Source organism: Citrus sinensis, chromosome 3 (genome assembly GCF_022201045.2).
Source record: "Citrus sinensis cultivar Valencia sweet orange chromosome 3, DVS_A1.0, whole genome shotgun sequence".
Taxonomy (NCBI): Eukaryota; Viridiplantae; Streptophyta; class Magnoliopsida; order Sapindales; family Rutaceae; genus Citrus; species Citrus sinensis.
Genome location: NC_068558.1, coordinates 50353852 through 50372236, shown reverse-complemented (window position 1 = coordinate 50372236; position 18385 = coordinate 50353852). Strand labels below are relative to the sequence as shown.

The 18385-nt window shown below is 36.0% G+C and overlaps 5 protein-coding genes across 9 annotated transcripts; 3 read left to right on the top strand and 2 right to left on the bottom strand.

Annotated features, from left to right (window-relative positions):
• Positions 1 to 3596: 3596 nt before the first annotated feature.
• On the bottom strand, positions 3597 to 4731 carry LOC102618965 (hypothetical protein). Its single transcript, XM_015534206.3, has 3 exons — positions 4563 to 4731; positions 4410 to 4471; positions 3597 to 4112 (listed from the first exon to the last, which is right to left on the bottom strand). The coding sequence occupies exons 1-3, from the start codon at positions 4618 to 4620 to the stop codon at positions 3987 to 3989; spliced, it is 246 nt and encodes an 81-aa protein (XP_015389692.1). The 5' UTR covers positions 4621 to 4731; the 3' UTR covers positions 3597 to 3986.
• A 1009-nt stretch (positions 4732 to 5740) lies between these two features.
• On the top strand, positions 5741 to 10499 carry LOC102619269 (serine/threonine-protein kinase BSK3). Of its 4 annotated transcripts, none has more exons than XM_025092499.2 (11): positions 5741 to 6230; positions 6775 to 6856; positions 6961 to 7181; positions 7622 to 7757; positions 7860 to 7993; positions 8085 to 8190; positions 8423 to 8508; positions 8620 to 8808; positions 8914 to 9066; positions 9328 to 9441; positions 9791 to 10499. In XM_025092499.2, exons 2-11 carry the CDS (start codon positions 6775 to 6777, stop codon positions 10043 to 10045), a joined length of 1476 nt encoding a protein of 491 aa, XP_024948267.1. In that variant the 5' UTR covers positions 5741 to 6230; the 3' UTR covers positions 10046 to 10499. The 4 variants fall into 4 exon arrangements, with proteins under 4 accessions (XP_024948267.1, XP_006491080.1, XP_006491079.1 ...); XM_006491017.4 differs by having other exon boundaries at positions 6551 to 6856; XM_006491016.4 differs by having other exon boundaries at positions 5745 to 6230; positions 6952 to 7181.
• Positions 10500 to 10712: 213 nt separating this feature from the next.
• LOC127901090 (uncharacterized) lies at positions 10713 to 12574 on the bottom strand. Its single transcript, XM_052437180.1, has 3 exons — positions 12279 to 12574; positions 11811 to 11865; positions 10713 to 11322 (listed from the first exon to the last, which is right to left on the bottom strand). Exons 1-3 carry the CDS (start codon positions 12495 to 12497, stop codon positions 10985 to 10987), a joined length of 612 nt encoding a protein of 203 aa, XP_052293140.1. The 5' UTR covers positions 12498 to 12574; the 3' UTR covers positions 10713 to 10984.
• A 496-nt stretch (positions 12575 to 13070) lies between these two features.
• Positions 13071 to 15331, top strand: LOC127901091 (uncharacterized). The gene is made up of 2 exons (XM_052437182.1): positions 13071 to 13381; positions 15026 to 15331. The coding sequence occupies exons 1-2, from the start codon at positions 13268 to 13270 to the stop codon at positions 15149 to 15151; spliced, it is 240 nt and encodes a 79-aa protein (XP_052293142.1). The 5' UTR covers positions 13071 to 13267; the 3' UTR covers positions 15152 to 15331.
• A 543-nt stretch (positions 15332 to 15874) lies between these two features.
• LOC127901239 (UPF0187 protein At3g61320, chloroplastic-like) lies at positions 15875 to 18306 on the top strand. Of its 2 annotated transcripts, none has more exons than XM_052438134.1 (4): positions 15875 to 16734; positions 16858 to 17025; positions 17243 to 17449; positions 17790 to 17959. In XM_052438134.1, exons 1-4 carry the CDS (start codon positions 16048 to 16050, stop codon positions 17817 to 17819), a joined length of 1092 nt encoding a protein of 363 aa, XP_052294094.1. In that variant the 5' UTR covers positions 15875 to 16047; the 3' UTR covers positions 17820 to 17959. The 2 variants fall into 2 exon arrangements, with proteins under 2 accessions (XP_052294094.1, XP_052294093.1); XM_052438133.1 differs by having other exon boundaries at positions 15877 to 16734; positions 17803 to 18306.
• Positions 18307 to 18385: the final 79 nt, after the last annotated feature.

The following is an 18385-nucleotide window of genomic DNA, read 5'->3' as shown; positions in this document are numbered from 1 at the left end:
TATTTGATATTGTAGCATTATATGTTTCATAATACATTCTTTGTAAAATAATGGCTATAAACCAAGTTTCTGATATTTGAAAAATCCTTTTTTTTTGTAAGTATATTATGAATACTTACAATCACTGTTTATTGGAACCACACACATATTCACTTATTAATATACACAAGACACGTGTGTTCCCAATTTATAAGAAATATAAATGTATTTTTTTCATTAAAAACTTAAGTCAAACTCTCAATAATATTGAAGGTTCATGTTAGATTTGGACAATAGTATTATGATATTTCATTTTTCTTAAAAAAAATTTCAAAAAAAAAGGTAGTGAAAACAAAAAGCTTATTCACTAAAACGCCACCATTAGCTTCTTATTAGAGTGGCGTGATTAGCACCCCTTCACTAATCTCATAAAACCCCTATTCTAAATGACCCATTAATCAAAATATTAAAATTACTCTTTTATTAATAACACTCATGTTAGTTCCTCAAAGTAATCCTATCCTCTTCCTCCTCCCTAAAATAATTTTAGAAAAAAAAAATCGCATGACCAATAGTAACATTGGGCTAGATCTAGACCTCAGTAAACAAAATTTTCCACAACTAGTAAACAAACTTTAAAGAATAAGCCACCATTACTAATAACCCTTTTATACCCTTTCCTCTCTAGTGAAAAGTATTAAATACCCCTTTGATTGCTAGTTTTACGTGCGAGGGAAAAATATATTTTGTACCTCATTTACTTAGGTGGCTCAATTTTATTTTATTTTGTTTTGGAAAACAGTTAGTTTCTTTCTTAACCATATAGGGGCATAAAGAATTCTTATAATTTCAATTAAGCACGTAAAAATACATCGTAGCAGAGTTCGCTCTTCTTATTCTAACTTGAATTTAAGTGAGCGTCGGCGCAAAAAAGCCAGTCCACCTACGCTGACTGAGGGGCTAAAAAAATAATTGACAAGGCAGGGGAGGAGGGGACAAGCTGATAAGTTACTTTCTTTTTATTATTATTCATGGTAATAAAGTATGGTGATGAGTGGCGTGACATAACTCGCGAATGAGTCGCGTGGAGTTCATCAGCCCACTGGGTAGAGAGAGAGAGAGAGAGAGAGAGAGAGAGAGAGGTAGAAAGCTTCGTTTGAGTGTATTTTTTATTTGTTGGTTGTTACCGTGGAATGATATCATCTCCCCATGTTCGAACTTCAAAATCTAAACTGACCCCACCCGTGACCGTGAATCAATTAATTTTTGCCAACAAAACTTTTTTAGTAAAATAAAAATTAAGTCCATAAATTTAGTCACATTCATTGCAATTTAAAAGAACATATTTAATTTTTTTTTAATTTTTAATGAAGTGAAACTAGTCAAACTACAAAATTTAGTCCTTTTAAGCGTTTTTAATATGTTTTACTTTTTTTTTTTAAATTTACATATCGAAAAAAATGTGTTATTTATTATTATTTTTCCACCCATTGGTCAAAGGCCGACTTTTGGCCACTAAAAACAAATAAAAATAATATAATAGAGAGAGTACAAGATTGTTTTGGAAAGTAGGTTGATATATTTATAACATTTTGTGAATGATTACTCTTGATATTATAACTATTATTGTTGTTTACCGATAAAAGAAAATAATGATCTTGTTTGTGGCAATGCATGATATATGGGATCATCAATTCCAAAAATGGAAGTGCCTTGAACTTTGTCCTATCATGAACTTTCCCTCCTTGAGTCAGATATATATATTTTTATACTTTGATGATTTTTCTTTTCAATATTTTTAGTTGGCAATCCAATGCCGACGCACACAGTCAGGGGAGAATCCACAGAAATTAATAATATATTCATTAGATTTATTATTTCATCCCCCCCAAAGCAATCAATTATCATTAGAATGGCATCAATGATACAGTCAATATAATATATCAACTTCCTTGCAGACTCCTCGTCGCTTGAGCCTACAAAACACACACGTAGAAATATACATACATTATTAAACGATAAACAAACAAATAAATGAGTACCTTTAGTCCAGGAATGGTGGAGATCGGTCTTATCGAATCCGGTGAATGATTGATTCCTCGACGAAGTAACTCGTCGGACTGAACCTCCCTCTCCCTCCCTCTTTCTCTCTCTCTCTCTCTCGCAAGAGCAGAGAGGATTCAGCGTCGTCACATCAAGTATAGCTTCGAGGTAACGATTGGATAAATCAAATTGGGTTGAATTCAAATACGCATTCGAGACATTAGAGGCAAACGAACAGTCCCTTTGATTATTATTGTAAAGGAAAAGTCAAATTGTTGGACTGAACACATCTACGTTGATGAAATTCCATTCAGCAGACCTACAAGTGGGAAAAGGGAATAAGAAAAGGGAGAGAGAGAAGGACATTTGAGTTGAAAAGCAAAGATTATGTTGGTGGGTGGAACCGACCCTCAACCTATTTATTTCTGTTGAAGAATAAAATTGTAGGATTTGGGTGAAACTGTGTTTTCAAGAATAAAACAAGTTTTGCTTTTGACTAAGAACCTCTACTTGTTTCTTTTTAATGTCGGCACTCTAAATAACTCTGATCAAGCTGCAGAACCATGCAACATGAATGCTGCAAACGCTTCCACGTAATGCAAAGACACGTGACACCATTATCCTTTACTACAGATAGAAAGATGGTACCCAGGTCAGCCGTAGGGGAATCTCTAAACCACTCCATCAGATGCGTGGTTTTTGTTTACCCACAACAGCTCGTCCGATGACATGCCGTTCGGTGCAACTCTTACATAGCCTTTGGAAGGTTAATTCAACTTCTGGTCAAAGTTAGGATGTTCTGGCCTCCTGGCGATGAAACAGCAGTAACTGTGGACTAGTTGTTAGAATGAATAATGACAACCCAATCTGCTCAAATGAGTAACCTCTTCTTTCTCACTTCCTTTTCGCTATATACCTGCCTAATTTGATTTATTACATTTCATCTCCACATGGTCATTAATTCTATATAATTACGACCCAGCATACATATCATCTCAATCAAGCTCCAAGGTAATCTCATTAATTACAGAACCAGTAATATGATCAATTAACCATAACTCAATAATTCCAAAACTTCTGCTACGCAATCGTATGGAACTCACTATCACATGGTGTGGATCTCTTAAAAGAAAAGAATATCGCACAATAGGTTCTTCCTCCCTCCTGGACAACTGCGCATTACCCCTCTACCCTAACTGAAAAGCAGGAGCACAAGTACGCACTTCACTAATCCCCTGGATATCTAGGTAAACAATCATCAAAGACAACAACAATAAAATTCTTGATGAGACATTGAACTTAAGTCACAAAAGGATAACGCATATCACCAACTGTTAAAGATAATCAGGCAATAAAACCCTGACTATGTTTGCAAAATTCCATAGCCTGCCAGTTCTTCATTTTTGATTACCCTCACAGTCCAGTCACTTAACTGTAACCAATCAGATACTTATGTAAGCATAACAGCAGAATGTTGTTGCAGAATTTAAATTTTCCTTTCAGATTATAGATAAATATCTTCATAAGCTACTTGATAAAAATTAAATTTTAGATAGCACACAAAGAATGCAAAATATTGCAAAGCTAGTTGTTACGACATCCAAAATTTCCCAACTTTACATATAATCATTTACATAAGCAAATTGGTTAGAAACAAAAGTGCTAAGCAGGACAATAAAGTGTTAAAACATGAGATAGGAAAGTGAAGACAACAGCCTTCATGGACCAGATAAAATGTTTCGCAAGAAGAGTAGTATATTGTCAAAAAGTTGAAGATAATCCAGCTAACACAGATTAGATATTCTCAAAAGTAATCTGGCAGCAAGCAAATCTCATAAACTTTTCCCTCTAATCTACAAAATGAAAAAAAAAAAAAATTCAAGAAGCAAAGCCTATAAAGCTCAAAACTAATGCTTCAAACTTGTTAACTTATCCATGTGCACCGGAAACATTCAATAAGAAGATCAACTGTCGAGTTCCATTGCCTGGGCAGCTTTAGCTTTTGCTACTGCTGTCAATTTGGTCTTCACTTTCTTCCCCACTTGAAACCCGCTAGCACCCTTCTTCTTTTTCTTGTCTTTCCCATCAACCTAGGCACAAATACACCCAACATTAAACCAACAACATTAAAACTAAAAAAAAATTATTTTTGTTAATTTTGTGTGTGTGTGTTAAAATCTACTTAAATATCGTCCCACAAATCTTGTAATATACCATTAAACTCCTATCAATAGATCATCAAGTAATTAATCAATCTGCTAAGCCATAAAGATTACAAATCCGAAAAGCTAACTTAACTGAGACTAAAACAACTACATAGGTAAATTGAGCTAAAATTTTTAACTTTTGATCGCCAAAAAAGCAAACCCAGAAAGAAAGAAAGTAACCTTCATCTTATTTTTCTTTGCTTGGAGGTTTCTGGCTTTCTTTTCTTTCTCTTGCTTCTCTCCTAATATTCCAAAAATTGCATTAACAACAAGCAAAAACGATATTAAGAAAAAAAACACAATAAACGGATAAATAATTCAAAATGAACATACTTTGAAGCTCGAATTCATGCTGTCTTTTCCTGCGAGCTAGATCGTTTTTCTTCGACATTTATATGCTCTGTATCGGACTCCGAAATGAGGTCTCTCCCTCCTCCGTAGCGAGAGGTTGGGACTCAAACCCTAGAAATTTTATTTGAAAAGTTTCTCTTTTTATCGCTTTAACCCTGTTAGTTTTACGATTTTGTTATATTTGGACGTATCTTTTTCTTTTTGAAATTCTGCATCAGTACTAAATTGAGCCCATTTTTTAAGGCCTGTTTGAACTCAAAGAGGCCTGCGGACACTAACTTAAGGGCCTGCTGCCATCTGGACAACCCAACAACCGAACGTTGGTAACCCTCATACATTTGGATCCATTAATTTTTACATTTTCTCAAATAAGAGCATAATTCGAGCACTTATACCAAATAGGTCCCTAATTCCAGGTACGGCAGATGGCAAGCATAGCAAGTTTTTATGTCTCTTAAAATTTATCGGGCTAGACTTTCACATTTCACTTCTCCTTATCTATGGCTCCTTGGTCCTTGCTAATTGCTATGCCATCCCTGATTATAAGATAACAAATTGCCCTAATTTTGCCCATGACGATGAGTGCGGAACTTGAAAAATTAATAGGAAGTTTGATTTATTTTTTATTTTTTTAATAATATTATGCTTGCTTAGTTTAGATGCTTAATTCAAAAACAAAATAAATAAATTTGAATCGTGACCGTTGTAGGAGGAATTTAACCGTCCCTAATTCTTATTAAAATGACAAAAGTACCCTTAAATATAGAATTTTGGAATGATTTTTGTATAATACTTAACACTGCAACCGTGCAAGAAAGCTTCGACCAACAAGCAACATGACTGGTCCTACAGCATGCACATGCAAAGTGAAGTGGCTGAGCCGAGCAAAACATGCAAGAACCAAAACGGCGCCGCTTACGGAAACAAAGGAGAAAAAGGGGAGTACAAACGGAAATGATTACGGCGGGGAGCAAAGAGAATGATGAAAGGCGTAAGGGGGGGGCTGGCTTTGGCCCCATAAAGCTTCTCCTGTAGCTGTTACTGCTGAATTCTCTGAACAGAGACTATTTCACTCTAAATCTCACCAGCGGTGCAAAATTATTATTATTATTATTAAATTTTTAAAAATGCTAAATAAATAATCCGATATAACATTTGTAAAAATTAAAAATTCAACCAATAAAAAACTCATTTTATATAAAATAATCAGCAGATTCTATGGCCTTGAATAAAAATTCGTGACATGTCGGTAATTATTGCCCTTATTCTTTTATCATCAACAGACAAACCTAAAGAAATTAAATCATATCATCAAATACATGTGGTCTGATCTGATCTGAGCTGAGCTGAGCTGAGCTGATCTGATCTCCTCTACTCTCTTATTTCCTCAGCATTGATTCTGATGCTCTAGTTCTTTTGTCAATTTGAGGCGAGAAGGTGGATCTTGTAAGTGTTTTTTGAATTGACCGAAGGAAAGTCTCCAGTGGTGTTTTCTTGTGGTGGGTTTTACTTAAAAAGGCGTGGAACTGATAGCTGATTGATATTATTTAGTGGGTTTTTGGTTTTGCCATCTGGGTTGTGCCTAAATTGTGGTTTCAGCGTCTCTGAAACTGGGTTTTGACTTTACAAGAAGCAGAAGCACTTTTTTAGGTACTTATAAATCCTCGTACGTTTTGTTGTCCAGCTTTTATTAGTTGTTAAATCGAGTTCTGATTTAATTTATGAGTATTGCTGCTTATAACCCAGAAATTTGCCCAAATCGTTCATTTTTATTTTCTTATTATTTTTCTTTTCTGGATTGTGATTAAATGATCAAGTGACTTCAAAGTGGAGCATTGATTTATTAACACCAAGTTTCTCTTCCTAATATGCAAGTTTTTGTTGACTTGAACTCATTCAATTTGCCTTAGAAGTTGTGATACTTTGATTGTGTTCTAAACTAAAGTATCCATCTATTTTTTTTATCTCAGATTCTGCTGTTCTGAGTAAATTTTGTGGATAACTGGGGATTTAATAAGTTCTCCTGAGCCTTTTAAGTAATTGAGAAGATCAGGATCCCAACTTTCTACTCATTGCACAATCAAAGTGAATGAAGCTGAATGAACTGGGGATGCAACTGATCCCAGTTTTGTTTAGAGGGTTTCTTCTTTGAAGAGGGTTTCTTTGTATTGATGCTTTTATTTCTAATATTTAGATGGGGATTCAGTGTTCTAAATTCACAGCATGTTGCTGGAACTCACAATTCAAGGCAACAGTTCTTGAAGCTCCTGATGTCGGTGGGTATATGTGATTGCTGTTATTGGGTTCTTTATCTTCTATAAGAATGAGAAGAAGCTTTGGAGTGAGCAGTTATTAACTCTTTCATGTTTAGATGCTGCAGAGAATGATGAAATGAGCGAGGTCGATGGCTTGCCTTCATTCCGTGAATTCACCTTGGAGCAACTTAAAAATGCCACATCGGGGTTTGCAGTAGAAAATATTGTGTCTGAGCACGGAGAGAAGGCTCCTAATGTTGTTTATAAAGGGAAGCTGGAGAATCAGAGGAGGATTGCTGTTAAGCGATTTAACAGAATGGCTTGGCCTGATCCACGACAGTTCTTGGTAGGCAGTCATTAGCTACTGTAAATGTTTCACTTCTGTCAATTCTTTTTCACATTTTTTAGCTGGTTTTTCTTGAATTGTTTCCACACTGATATACAACTAACTCATGGAGACATGGTGTATGTTTTCATTTTTCTTTTTAATTTTATTTATTGTTTCACTACTTTGTTTCTTCATCTTTGTTCCAGTAAACCTTCCTAAATTCTTTGTTCCTTTGAAGCGATGGTGAAACTTTTAGTTTTGTTTTACCCTTTATGGCCTGAAGAGGTGATGAAACATTCCTTGTAATGACCAGCGTTAGCATCTTACAATGTGTTTCTTTTGAGTGCAACATGGCGGCACTTATATTTCTTCTTTTAGTGCCTCCTTGAAAAGGTACATTAGATTTGGCCCATTTATGGACTTATCTCAGTTCATTTCTTCTTTTTCTGACACTGTAGGAGGAAGCAAGATCAGTTGGTCAACTGCGAAACAATAGATTGACAAATTTGCTAGGCTGTTGCTGTGAAGGCGATGAGCGGTTGCTTGTGGCAGAATATATGCCCAATGAAACACTTGCCAAACACCTTTTCCATTGTAAGACCTAAGGCTTATCCTCTTGCTCATCCTTTCTTTTAGATATATGTTTAATTGAGTACTGCATTTGACCTACAACGCATAATTTTTGTATTGAATCAGGGGAAACACATCCTATGAAATGGGCAATGCGATTAAGGGTTGTTCTACATCTTGCACAGGCTCTAGAGTACTGCACAAGCAAAGGGCGTGCCCTTTATCATGACCTCAATGCCTACAGAATTTTATTTGATGAGGTTAGTACAACTGTTAATTTGTCTTTTCATAACCATTTATCTAGTTGCTTTTACTATCAGTTCGTCCAGTTACATTCTAAAATATATGCAGGATGGTAATCCAAGACTCTCAACTTTTGGTCTAATGAAGAATAGTAGGGATGGAAAAAGTTATAGCACAAATTTAGCATTTACTCCTCCTGAGTATCTGAGGACTGGTATGTATTTTTATCATGGAAACAAGATTTATTTTTCTTGGTATTAGATTTCAAAATATTTAGCTGATTGACTCTTTTAGTGAATCACTTAGTCGGATAAGAGTTTTCAGTTCTTAAAGACTCTACCACCATGTTTCAACTTGATGCTTCAAAATATTGGTCAACCATATATACTTTTCCAGATTATATCATTTAATTGTCTTAGTTTGGAGTCTTATAATTTATCTTGCAGGAAGAGTAACGCCTGAAAGTGTAATATATAGCTTTGGGACTCTTTTACTGGACCTTCTTAGTGGGAAGCATATTCCCCCAAGCCATGTAAGTGTAAATAATTGTGGAAGATATTATAAAGTGATTTTTAATTATTTTTTGATCTTTTAATAGGCATTTGTACACCTGTGCATCTAACACTTAAATAATTTGTACCAGGCCCTCGATCTGATACGGGACAGAAATCTTCAGATGCTGACAGATTCCTGCTTGGAAGGACAATTTACTGATGATGATGGGACTGAGTTAGTACGTTTGGCTTCTCGGTGTTTACAATATGAACCCCGAGAACGCCCAAATCCAAAGTCATTAGTGACTGCTTTAAGTCCTCTTCAGAAAGAAACTGAGGTAAGTTGTTTTCTTTTTCTAAAGTAGCAAAGGCATTTCTTTCTTCATAACTTTGAATTTGAGAATTATCAGCTGTAAATAGTTTTCTATTTCCCCTCTCTGCAGGTTCCTTCTCATGTCTTGATGGGTATTCCACACAGTGCTTCTGTCTCTCCCCTGTCCCCACTTGGTGAAGCCTGTTCAAGAAGAGATTTGACTGCCATACACGAGATCTTGGAGAAAATAAGCTACAAAGATGATGAAGGAGTAGCAAATGAGGTCCATTCTATGTTTTCAATAATCAAGAATTACTGCATGGCTCTCAAGTATTTGTTAAGCATTATCTATGTTTTGCTTTCGACATGCATTTTTAATTGGACGTACATGCAGTTCCAGTTATGCTCATGTTGCATGTTCTGTTCTTTGCAGTATTTCTTCCTTTATAGTGTGCAATTGTTTATATGTTCGTTGGTTCTTTGCTTTTCCTATGCAAATCATTTATTTTTTGGCTGATGCATCTTCTTTCATACTATTTTCCAGCTCTCCTTCCAAATGTGGACTGATCAAATGCAAGAAACATTAAATTCCAAGAAAAAGGGTGATGTTGCCTTCAGACAGAAAGATTTAAAAGATGCAATTGAGTGTTACACACAGGTGAAGATCTTTCAATGAAATGCTTGGAAATTTTTAATAACTTCAGTCACATGAACCCATAGACACATGATTTTTACATTTAACCATTCGGTATTTGCATTCCTTGTCAAGTGACAAACTGTTTGCTATTCTAAATCTGTTATGGCCATCTCATTGAATAGAAATACTTATTCTATAACTTCAACACATAAAAGTTCATCTATCTGTTCTTTGCCTGATAGTAATAAATTTTCATTTGTAGTTCAGAAAACAATCGCAAGTCTTTTTTATATTGTATCAATCTGGATGCTTAAATGACAATCTTTCTAGTATTTGGGATCCTGCTAACAGCATCTTTTTTAACTTGCAGTTCATTGATGCTGGAACCATGGTTTCACCGACAGTTTACGCACGGCGTAGTTTGTGTTATCTCATGAGTGACATGCCTCAAGACGCTCTGAATGATGCAATGCAAGCCCAAATCATTTCCCCCATCTGGCACATTGCATCTTATCTTCAGGCTGCTGCTCTTTCTGCCATGGGAATGGAGAATGAAGCTCAAGTGGCACTCAAGGAGGGCACAACTCTTGAAGCAAAGAAGAATTCAACTGCTGGACAAAAGTGAGAAAGCAATGTGTCCGAAGTAGCCTTTTACTAGTATCATCTTGGTCATCAGAAAGATGAAACATGGCATTGATTGTGATTCAGGCTATCATTCAGGCTAGCAAATCTCGGAGTTAAATGGTTCAGACATATCAAAGTAATTTTTTTCTCGTTTAATTTTAAATCCAGTTTATGGTATGAAATTCATAGATGGGTTTGAGGTGGTAATGGACAAAAGATGTGATGATGGAAATAGGCTGTCCATTTTCTCCTGTGGGGCGTGTAAGAAGTTCTTTCATTCTTTGTGCGATTTGATCAATTGTTCATGTAGTGTTCCAATTTTTTCCTTCACTTCCATAAAAATGGGTTGCTTCCGAAGAAGAAAAGTTGGAAGACTAAAATTGTTGACAGGCTTGTAATTCTGTGTACAGATACTCTTCTTTGTGTGCTTTGCTAATGAAATTGCTGGTTTTAGACGTTTAGGTACGTATTTTTGGTAGACACTAAATAAGATTTATTTCTATGTCAGTAAGAGAATTTTGTTCCCTGCAAGCCAATACTTGATGGCGTCGTGGCTAAGGCTAATATTGTAGCTGTTCTAGTACAAACGGTGGAAAGGTAACGTTTGAGAAATTATACAAAACTGGCCGTGTTCAGATAGCTCCCATTGCAAATTCTTAGGCGTGAGGTATATAAACCATAATAAATTGCAAATTGTCGCGTCCCTCTTTCCCTCCTAGCTCCCTCAAAGAATTGGGGACTTGGTTTTATTTTTACAACAATATTACTGGAATAGCTAGCAAACTTGTTAAATAATCCCAAATATTCTGTAAGCATTAATGCAAAGAATTACAATAAAAATCCCTCTGTATTATTAAGGAGGATGAAGCCTCCACAATCCGTTCCGGCACTGCTTTATTTCCTTCCTTTCATCTCACAATGTAATTGAAGAGAAATCAATTCATGATCCTTCAAAATTCACTTGAGAACTTCGAAATGATTCCTTTGTTACTCCGTAATAGACTGGTTCACTACCAGAAAAGGTGATAAAGTTCCAGCCAAAAGCTGATCCTCCAATGATTTGTGACCCATCGCTGTCAACAGTTTGTTGCTTCGTAGAGACAGAATTGGACTGTAAAGACTTATTATCAGATGGTTTGGTGCTTACGCCATCTGGTTGAGGCTGCTCAGCCACCTTAACCTCTTGGGGTTGCTGGCCATCAGGTAAAACTTTACACTTCTTTACAGAAATTGTTTCTGCTGTCAATTGCTTGTATAGTTCCATCAGTTTCTTTATCTCTGCAAGATGCAAATTATATGCCTCATAAGCACTTAAAGCACATACCACAGAATTGGCTCCAATTTCCAGTAATGTAACTGGCATCATTAGCAGCACCAAAGATCACAAGGTTCAAAAAATCAATATCATAGTTTTAACCCATAGTTCGAAGTCACATATAAAACTTAGGGCAAATCCAGAGAGGAAAAACTTAAATGGTGTTCAAATGAGACAAATATTCAAGAGGGGATGCACGCAAGCCTATTATGCTGATTGTTTGTTTCCACATGAATCCTCAAAAGCACTTGAGAGTGATTAGTCAAACAGGCATTGGTTCAAGAATTTCAAGTTAAGAATTCGAGTCACAGCAATGAAATTCCTCAAGAACTATAGTTAGAATTAGCTTAAGCATGGTAACATAGAGATCGTGTTTGCATTAAGAACAAATATACTTAGCCAACCATAAGGAAGACTAGAAGGACATATTGAGACATGTTGATGAGCTTACTTTCCTGAATTTCAAGGGAAGCTTTGCAATTTCGAAAGTCAGGTGTCCGCAACACCTGTAAGAAATCAAAATAGTGAAAGCAGGTCAAGAGTACCGACAACACAATCCTAAAGTTCAGTCCTTTACAGAGACACACATGATCTAACTACCACAACTTTACCCTAAAATCACATTGATTGTAGCGCAGAAACGACCAACATCGTCAACGGTTCCAGAAAAACACGAAACAAACTCAAAAAAATTATGTCTTTATTAGGCCCTAGCTAAAGAAACCCAGAAACGAAATCCCACGAGCCAAAAAAAAAAAAGCCACTAGCACATACGGCACGTAAAACATCAAGAAACGTCAAAAAGGGCAGCCTCATCAAGCATCAAATCAAGTAAACCCCAGAGAGAAATCACACAAGATCTCCAAAAATGGTAACCAAATTTAACATTTTTGCAAATGGGTTCTGCATTGAATTGTACCTCAACAAAATGAGGACGAAGATCTTTAAGAACAAGACGCATCTTGTAGCAGCTTGAGTCTTGTATTTGGGCATTGTTATCAAGTGGTCTTTTCTTAGAGTTAGTCGCCGCAGTAGCTTGCGGTTGAACAGGAGGCTGTGAAGGAAGTGTTTCAGTTTTGTCTGGCTGTGGGTTCGTAACTTGGGCAGCTGTGTTCTCAGCTGGTTTTGGTTCTTCCATGGATGATGATCTCGTCTGAATCGAGTCTGGGAAAGCTAATGGTAATTGGTAATCGAGGAGGAAATAAAAAGTTTTTAACTCTTGTTGTGCAGAAGTTTAATTAGAAAAGACCTTGTGAAATTAATGCTAACATTGAGGATCTTAATGAAAATAACCATAAATCACGACAAAACAATACGACGAAGAGCGATGGTCCAGTCAAAATGACAAATAGTTAAAAACTGAGGGTCGGTCAAACTCACGGAAATGAGAAATCTCAAACTCAGCCGTTAAAACACAGTTTGTCAAAGAGTCCCTCATCTTTAGGAAAAATAGATGAAGACATGGTTTGTAAACTTTTTAATACAAGTCCCAAACTTTAAATTTGATTAATAAAATTTATAATTTAATTGTTATAACCCTTACTATTTTATTTTATTTTATTTTTTCACCCGAAAAGGGCACTTACCTCCTAATCAAATACTTCTACATGAGCTATTTTAAAGGTACAGAACAATCAAATTACTGATTCTGATAACAAATATTTAACTGAAATCTCATAATTAGGACTATATTAAAAGATCCGAACTATCACCTTCATTGTAATTTTATAAAAGATTGGCGACCTAAACGTTACTATATTTTTCCAAGCTGGAACATTCAAGTTCTTCCAAATCCTTCTGAAAATCCCTTATTATTGTGGACTTCACCTGTGATCGAAACGAAAACCCACCCTCTTTCTGTTTCTCCCTCTGAAATTAAGCAAGTGGAAGAAAAAAGGAAAATTGACAATGAACCCACAAACAGATAAGATAGTGAGGAGGACAACGATGGTGGCCACTGCCGTTGCTTCCTATTTTCTGTTAACAGCTGACTATGGCCCCGAACCCAATGCCCTTGACCCCGTATGTTTCTTACAGCAAATTTGCAAACTGTATTTATTTTCTATTCTAATTCTTTTGCACTTATGTCATCTTGATGAGTTTGGAAGAATCTTTTCTTCTTACAGATACGACTGACATATTTACTTTTGCAAATTGAGAACCTTTTATTTTGGTGTTGTTTAATATTGCTATTTGCTGTATAAGTTGCTAATATCATTCTCAAATTTAGGGGTCAATCGTGTTACATTCAGGTGACCTGTGTGGTTGCTTACTATTTGAGTTGCAACTTATATCAGTTTTTGCCCTTGTGTTTGCTGACAACCTGTTCTCGGTTGAAAATCATCTCCATTTCCCTTCATTGTATGTAGTTAATACCTCACAACAATCTAGATTCCTTACTTTTTAGATATTTAGCCAACACTGTCTCTTAAGGTATTATCATCTCCTGATTAGAAATAGCTAATGAGTTGCAGCTCATTGCATTATTAATTGGTACTAAACGGGATTGAATCAAATTTATCTAATCTTCAGGTTGATGACCTAGAGATGTACTAAGATCCCTAAGCCTCATTAGATTTGATTCCATTCAGTATTAAAAAATTTCATGTTAGTTGCAAAGTTCCTTAGGTTAAAGTTATAGGACTGCTTCGTCCCAGCTTCTAGGAATAGTGACTTTCATACCCCTCATATTTTTTTGATTGTTTCCTTAAGATGTGTTTTTTTATCTGGTTACAGCAGGGTTTGAAAATTCTTGCTTTGAATGTCATTTTGTAGCATCACTGTTTTAACCCTTGTGTAAAACCAAGTAGTACTTTTGGTGACTACTATAGAATGAGATATTCAGCTCCTGAAGAGAGATTACTTTTCCAAGCTTGTGGCTTATCAGAATATTGTAGATGACTTAGTAGCATTCAACTTGGGTTTTCAGCATGTCATCATTTTTCAGTCTGTCAAGCTGTTTGCCCAAAATTTGTGTTCAATCCAGACAGAACTACGAGGAGGGAGCCACTGGGAACACCCTCTTTTCTTACACAATCCGTTCTTGAATCCTTTTTTCAATTTCAATGAATAAAGATAAATACAAGCTCAAAACCTGAAGCACTAAATGATTGTTTTATAATCTCTTTCTGACTTGTTATTGTTATTGATGTTATTCTTTCGGTTTTTTTTTTTTGTTCCTTTCACTCTGTTTCTTTCGGTACAACATTCGGACTTGTTGTACTGGATTCAACCCTTCTAGGCATGATTATTTTTTCTCTGTATCCTAAAAAACATTCTTTCCAAATGTTGCATTACTAATAAGAATAGGGAATGGTGTCGATTGGAATTTGCTATGAGAAGCTTCAATAATAATATTGATGAAAAGATGGAAGGTAAAGGAATAACCAGTACCCCTATGAGACATAAACTAGAAGGTTCATTCATGCAAATCACTTCTAAGTGATTCAGCTTATGGAATGTGCTACATTCTTAACGAGTCAGCCTGCTTAATTATCAGTTGACCTTGCTATTCCTTCTTGTCCATAATCCCCCACATTTCCCAAATCACTATTTTAGATTTCTATGCTTAAAATATCTTGATCCTATACTGATTGAATTATTTACACTGAGTTCTATGACTATCAAAAAAGTTTTTATCCTAATGACAGTGAGTTTCAATGGCAGATTAAAAAGGCAATACTATCAGCAGAAAGCTCTGTGAAAGAGTTCATCTTTGGATCAAAGAAAGAACCTCGAGAAGAAAGTCAAACAGCAAAGCTGAGCTCTGATAATTCTAAGGAACATCCTTAACCTACAAGATGTTTGTTTTGCATTGGAACATACATGAGTATTTCAATTTTCAAGTAGATTTCATAAGGCTGTTGTTTGGATATGTGAAGATTGTAATATGAGACCGAGCTCCTTTGATCCTTTCCTGGAGGCTCTTTTATGGAAAATTTTGATAGATAATCTCTTTCTTGGCTTGTTGGACTTTTTAGACTCTTAAAAATTTTCTAATGAAAATGCCTGCTGCTAATCACATACAGACAGAGAGAGAGTATTTTACATAATTTCAATTAAAAATAATTTTCTCGTCAAAGCCTGCAGTTAGATCAGAACAACAGATCCAGGACAACATCTGTGATGAACGGTACAGAATGGTCGGTCAACCAGGAAAAAGAAGAAGAAAAGAAACCCCTACGGTTTATTTTTTTGGGAAAGAAACTCCCACAGTTAACAAAGAGAAAATGTTTTAATTATTTTATATTATAACATAAGGTGTATAATTTTTTTACGGTTGTTTGATAAAAATTTAATAATTATAAAAATAATATTATTTTATTATTTTATATTTTTACTATCTTTAAATTTTCATGTGAAAAATTATGTAATTTACGTAACAGCGTAAGGGAATAAACTCCGAAAAACTTATTATTAAAAAAAAGATGAGAGAAATAAGAAGAAACTTATTATTAAAAAAAAAAGAGAAATAGGAAAAAAAGGAATATTTTATTTATCCAATTCAGAATTCGAACATGTGTAAAATTCTGGGACAACCGTTTTTTGAACAACCCAATGGCCGTGACCGTCCATCATCCACTCTCACTCCTCACCAACTGAAGTTGTTGTTCAAACTTAGAACATGCTCTCTGGTCTGTTTCATCATCTCTCCTTCTTCAAAGTTCAAACCCTAATCTTTATCACAAATGAAACAAGCCACATTCCGCTCAAAAATCTTACCTCCTTCCCATTTTATCCCCAAAACCCTCCTCAAATTACAACCTTCAATCACCACCCTTACCTTTCCCTCCAAATCCCCAAACCCCCTTACTTTCAAAACCCTCTCTTGCTTAGAGTCGCAGTCTCAATCAGAAACCAAAACCCTAACCCTGATTTCAGTCCTGCGGGCGATCCCAGACTGGGCGGACCGCGTGAAAGAGCGTGGGGTGAAACAAAAACGTACCTTATACAGCCATGAGAAGTGGGTCGAACACAGAAGCTCATTGCGTCACGTGCGGCACTTGCTTTCAAGCTTATCTTCCCGCGTGATACTTTCACTGATCCCGCCTGTGATTGCGTTTACTATGGTGGCTGTGGTGATTGCGAGTTACAATTCTGCTTTGGACTCCCATTTGTTGCCTGGGTTTTTGCCCGTTCTGAGAGCTTCTTCACTGCCGTATCAATTGACGGCTCCTGCGTTGGCTCTGCTTTTGGTGTTTAGAACTGAGGCTTCGTATTCAAGGTTCGTAGACGGAAAAAAGGCCTGGACTCAAATCATTGCTGGAACTAATGATTTTGCTACGATGGTCATTTCGGGAACTGACAACTCCACTGACGAGTGCATCAAAGATTCTCTTCTGCGCTACATTATGGCTTTTCCGGTTGCTCTCAAGGTGATTTTGGTGTTAAATTGGTTTTGACGAACAATTACATGGATTACTAGACCAGTAATTTTAGAAAAGAGAAGCTAAGTACTATACATATGTGGTATCTAACTTTATTCTTTGTATGTGCAGGGTCATGTGATTTGTGACTCAGATGTTAGCGGAGATCTCCAAGATCTGCTTGATGCAGATGATCTAGCAATAGTACTCGATTCAAAGCATCGACCACGCTGCATTATCGAGTTCATTTCTCAAAGCCTTCAATTACTAAACTTAGAGGCGACAAAGCAAAATATGTTGGTATCTCTCTTGCTGGATTACATAAATACTCAGAAATTTCCATTCTATGATGACATTTTCTGAAGTGATCTCAAGGAAAATTCTATCTTTACTTCAAAGTTTGGGTTTTTTTTTTCCCATGAAATATTATTCAAAAACCCCAAAAGCTGACAGGCATCTTAAACTAAATATACTTTGATCAATATATTCATCTTAATTTCCCCAAATCATGATGCAGGAGTCAAAGATCTCCTGTTTTCACGAAGGCATTGGTGTATGTGAGCAACTCATGGGTATCCCTATTCCTCTCTCGTACACTCGCTTGACATCAAGATTTCTAGTCCTCTGGCATCTCACCCTCCCAATCATACTTTGGGATGATTGCCACTGGATAGTAGTTCCTGCTACTTTTATCAGTGCTGCTTCTTTGTTCTGCATTGAAGAAGTAAGCCTCTCTTACCTCTTTGCTAGTTGGTGAAAATTTTAATTTGATCTCAAATAACTTATGAGTAGTGGTAGACTTCCCAAAATTTCCTCCCACTTGATGTGTCATTCATCAAGTGATTGATAGATTTTAACGTTCCAAGTTAATTAATTATATTATCATGCCACCCACTTGCTGAATGCCGTATCACGTGGGAGGAAATTTTGAGATGTCTAACACTACTTACATCAAGTGCAGCTTGCAGCATTATGTAGGACAGTTTTACCTAATCTGCCATCAGTGATGCACTTGTTCAAATTCTGTTTATTATGCACATTGAACATGGATGCTAACTTGACAGTTTGTTTTGCGAGGTTGGTGTCCTTATTGAGGAACCATTTCCGATGTTAGCTCTGGATGAGCTTTGCAATCTTGTTCAGAGCAACATTCAGGAAGCAATTGCTACTCAGAAAGTTATCCAAGCTCAGGTATCTGCAAAAAGAAAGAGCCATTCCTATCAGCACTGCGCAAATGGTTGGCCTAACTCTTAAAAGTGGACAGGAAAGTCCGTGTAGTATAGTTTCACGGGACTACAGAATAACTACTCAAATACTTATCCCATTCAGTGGAGCTTGCATTCCCTCCCTTCTGTATCACAATGACACACTAAAGCTTGGCTTAGTATCTTGAATATGTAAATATGATGTGGCATATCTGGGAAACCTCAAATTTTGATGTATTTGTTGTATATATACATACACACATACATACATGCATACATGCATAAGTGTGTGTGTACACGCACACACATAGGCACACCAAATTCAAATCATTTGTAAAAACCTTGGCTGCTTAATTCATAGGTTAACAGTTGGTCATTTTCCTGTTTTGGAATGCTATTTCCAATTTGATGTTGCAGTTTTAATATATTAGGTGTCTTTACAACAATTCTTAGAC

Bases quoted from the DNA above. Each gene is read 5' to 3' on its own strand.
- LOC102618965 (XM_015534206.3), bottom strand. From the start codon at position 4,620: ATGTCGAAGAAAAACGATCTAGCTCGCAGGAAAAGACAGCATGAATTC. The intron at 4,472-4,562 runs GTATGTTCATTT...TTGGAATATTAG, and splicing joins GCATGAATTCGAGCTTCAAA to GAGAGAAGCAAGAGAAAGAA. The intron at 4,113-4,409 runs GTTACTTTCTTT...ATTTGTGCCTAG, and splicing joins CAAAGAAAAATAAGATGAAG to GTTGATGGGAAAGACAAGAA.
- LOC102619269 (XM_006491016.4), top strand. From the start codon at position 6,775: ATGGGGATTCAGTGTTCTAAATTCACAGCATGTTGCTGGAACTCACAA. The intron at 7,182-7,621 runs GTAGGCAGTCAT...CTGACACTGTAG, and splicing joins CTGATCCACGACAGTTCTTG to GAGGAAGCAAGATCAGTTGG. The intron at 9,067-9,327 runs GTCCATTCTATG...ACTATTTTCCAG, and splicing joins ATGAAGGAGTAGCAAATGAG to CTCTCCTTCCAAATGTGGAC.
- LOC127901090 (XM_052437180.1), bottom strand. From the start codon at position 12,497: ATGGAAGAACCAAAACCAGCTGAGAACACAGCTGCCCAAGTTACGAAC. The intron at 11,866-12,278 runs GTACAATTCAAT...GATTTCTTACAG, and splicing joins TTCGTCCTCATTTTGTTGAG to GTGTTGCGGACACCTGACTT. The intron at 11,323-11,810 runs GTAAGCTCATCA...TGCATCTTGCAG, and splicing joins TTCCCTTGAAATTCAGGAAA to AGATAAAGAAACTGATGGAA.
- LOC127901091 (XM_052437182.1), top strand. From the start codon at position 13,268: ATGAACCCACAAACAGATAAGATAGTGAGGAGGACAACGATGGTGGCC. The intron at 13,382-15,025 runs GTATGTTTCTTA...TTTCAATGGCAG, and splicing joins AACCCAATGCCCTTGACCCC to ATTAAAAAGGCAATACTATC.
- LOC127901239 (XM_052438133.1), top strand. From the start codon at position 16,048: ATGAAACAAGCCACATTCCGCTCAAAAATCTTACCTCCTTCCCATTTT. The intron at 17,026-17,242 runs GTATCTCTCTTG...ATCATGATGCAG, and splicing joins CGACAAAGCAAAATATGTTG to GAGTCAAAGATCTCCTGTTT. The intron at 17,450-17,802 runs GTAAGCCTCTCT...TTGTTTTGCGAG, and splicing joins CTTTGTTCTGCATTGAAGAA to GTTGGTGTCCTTATTGAGGA.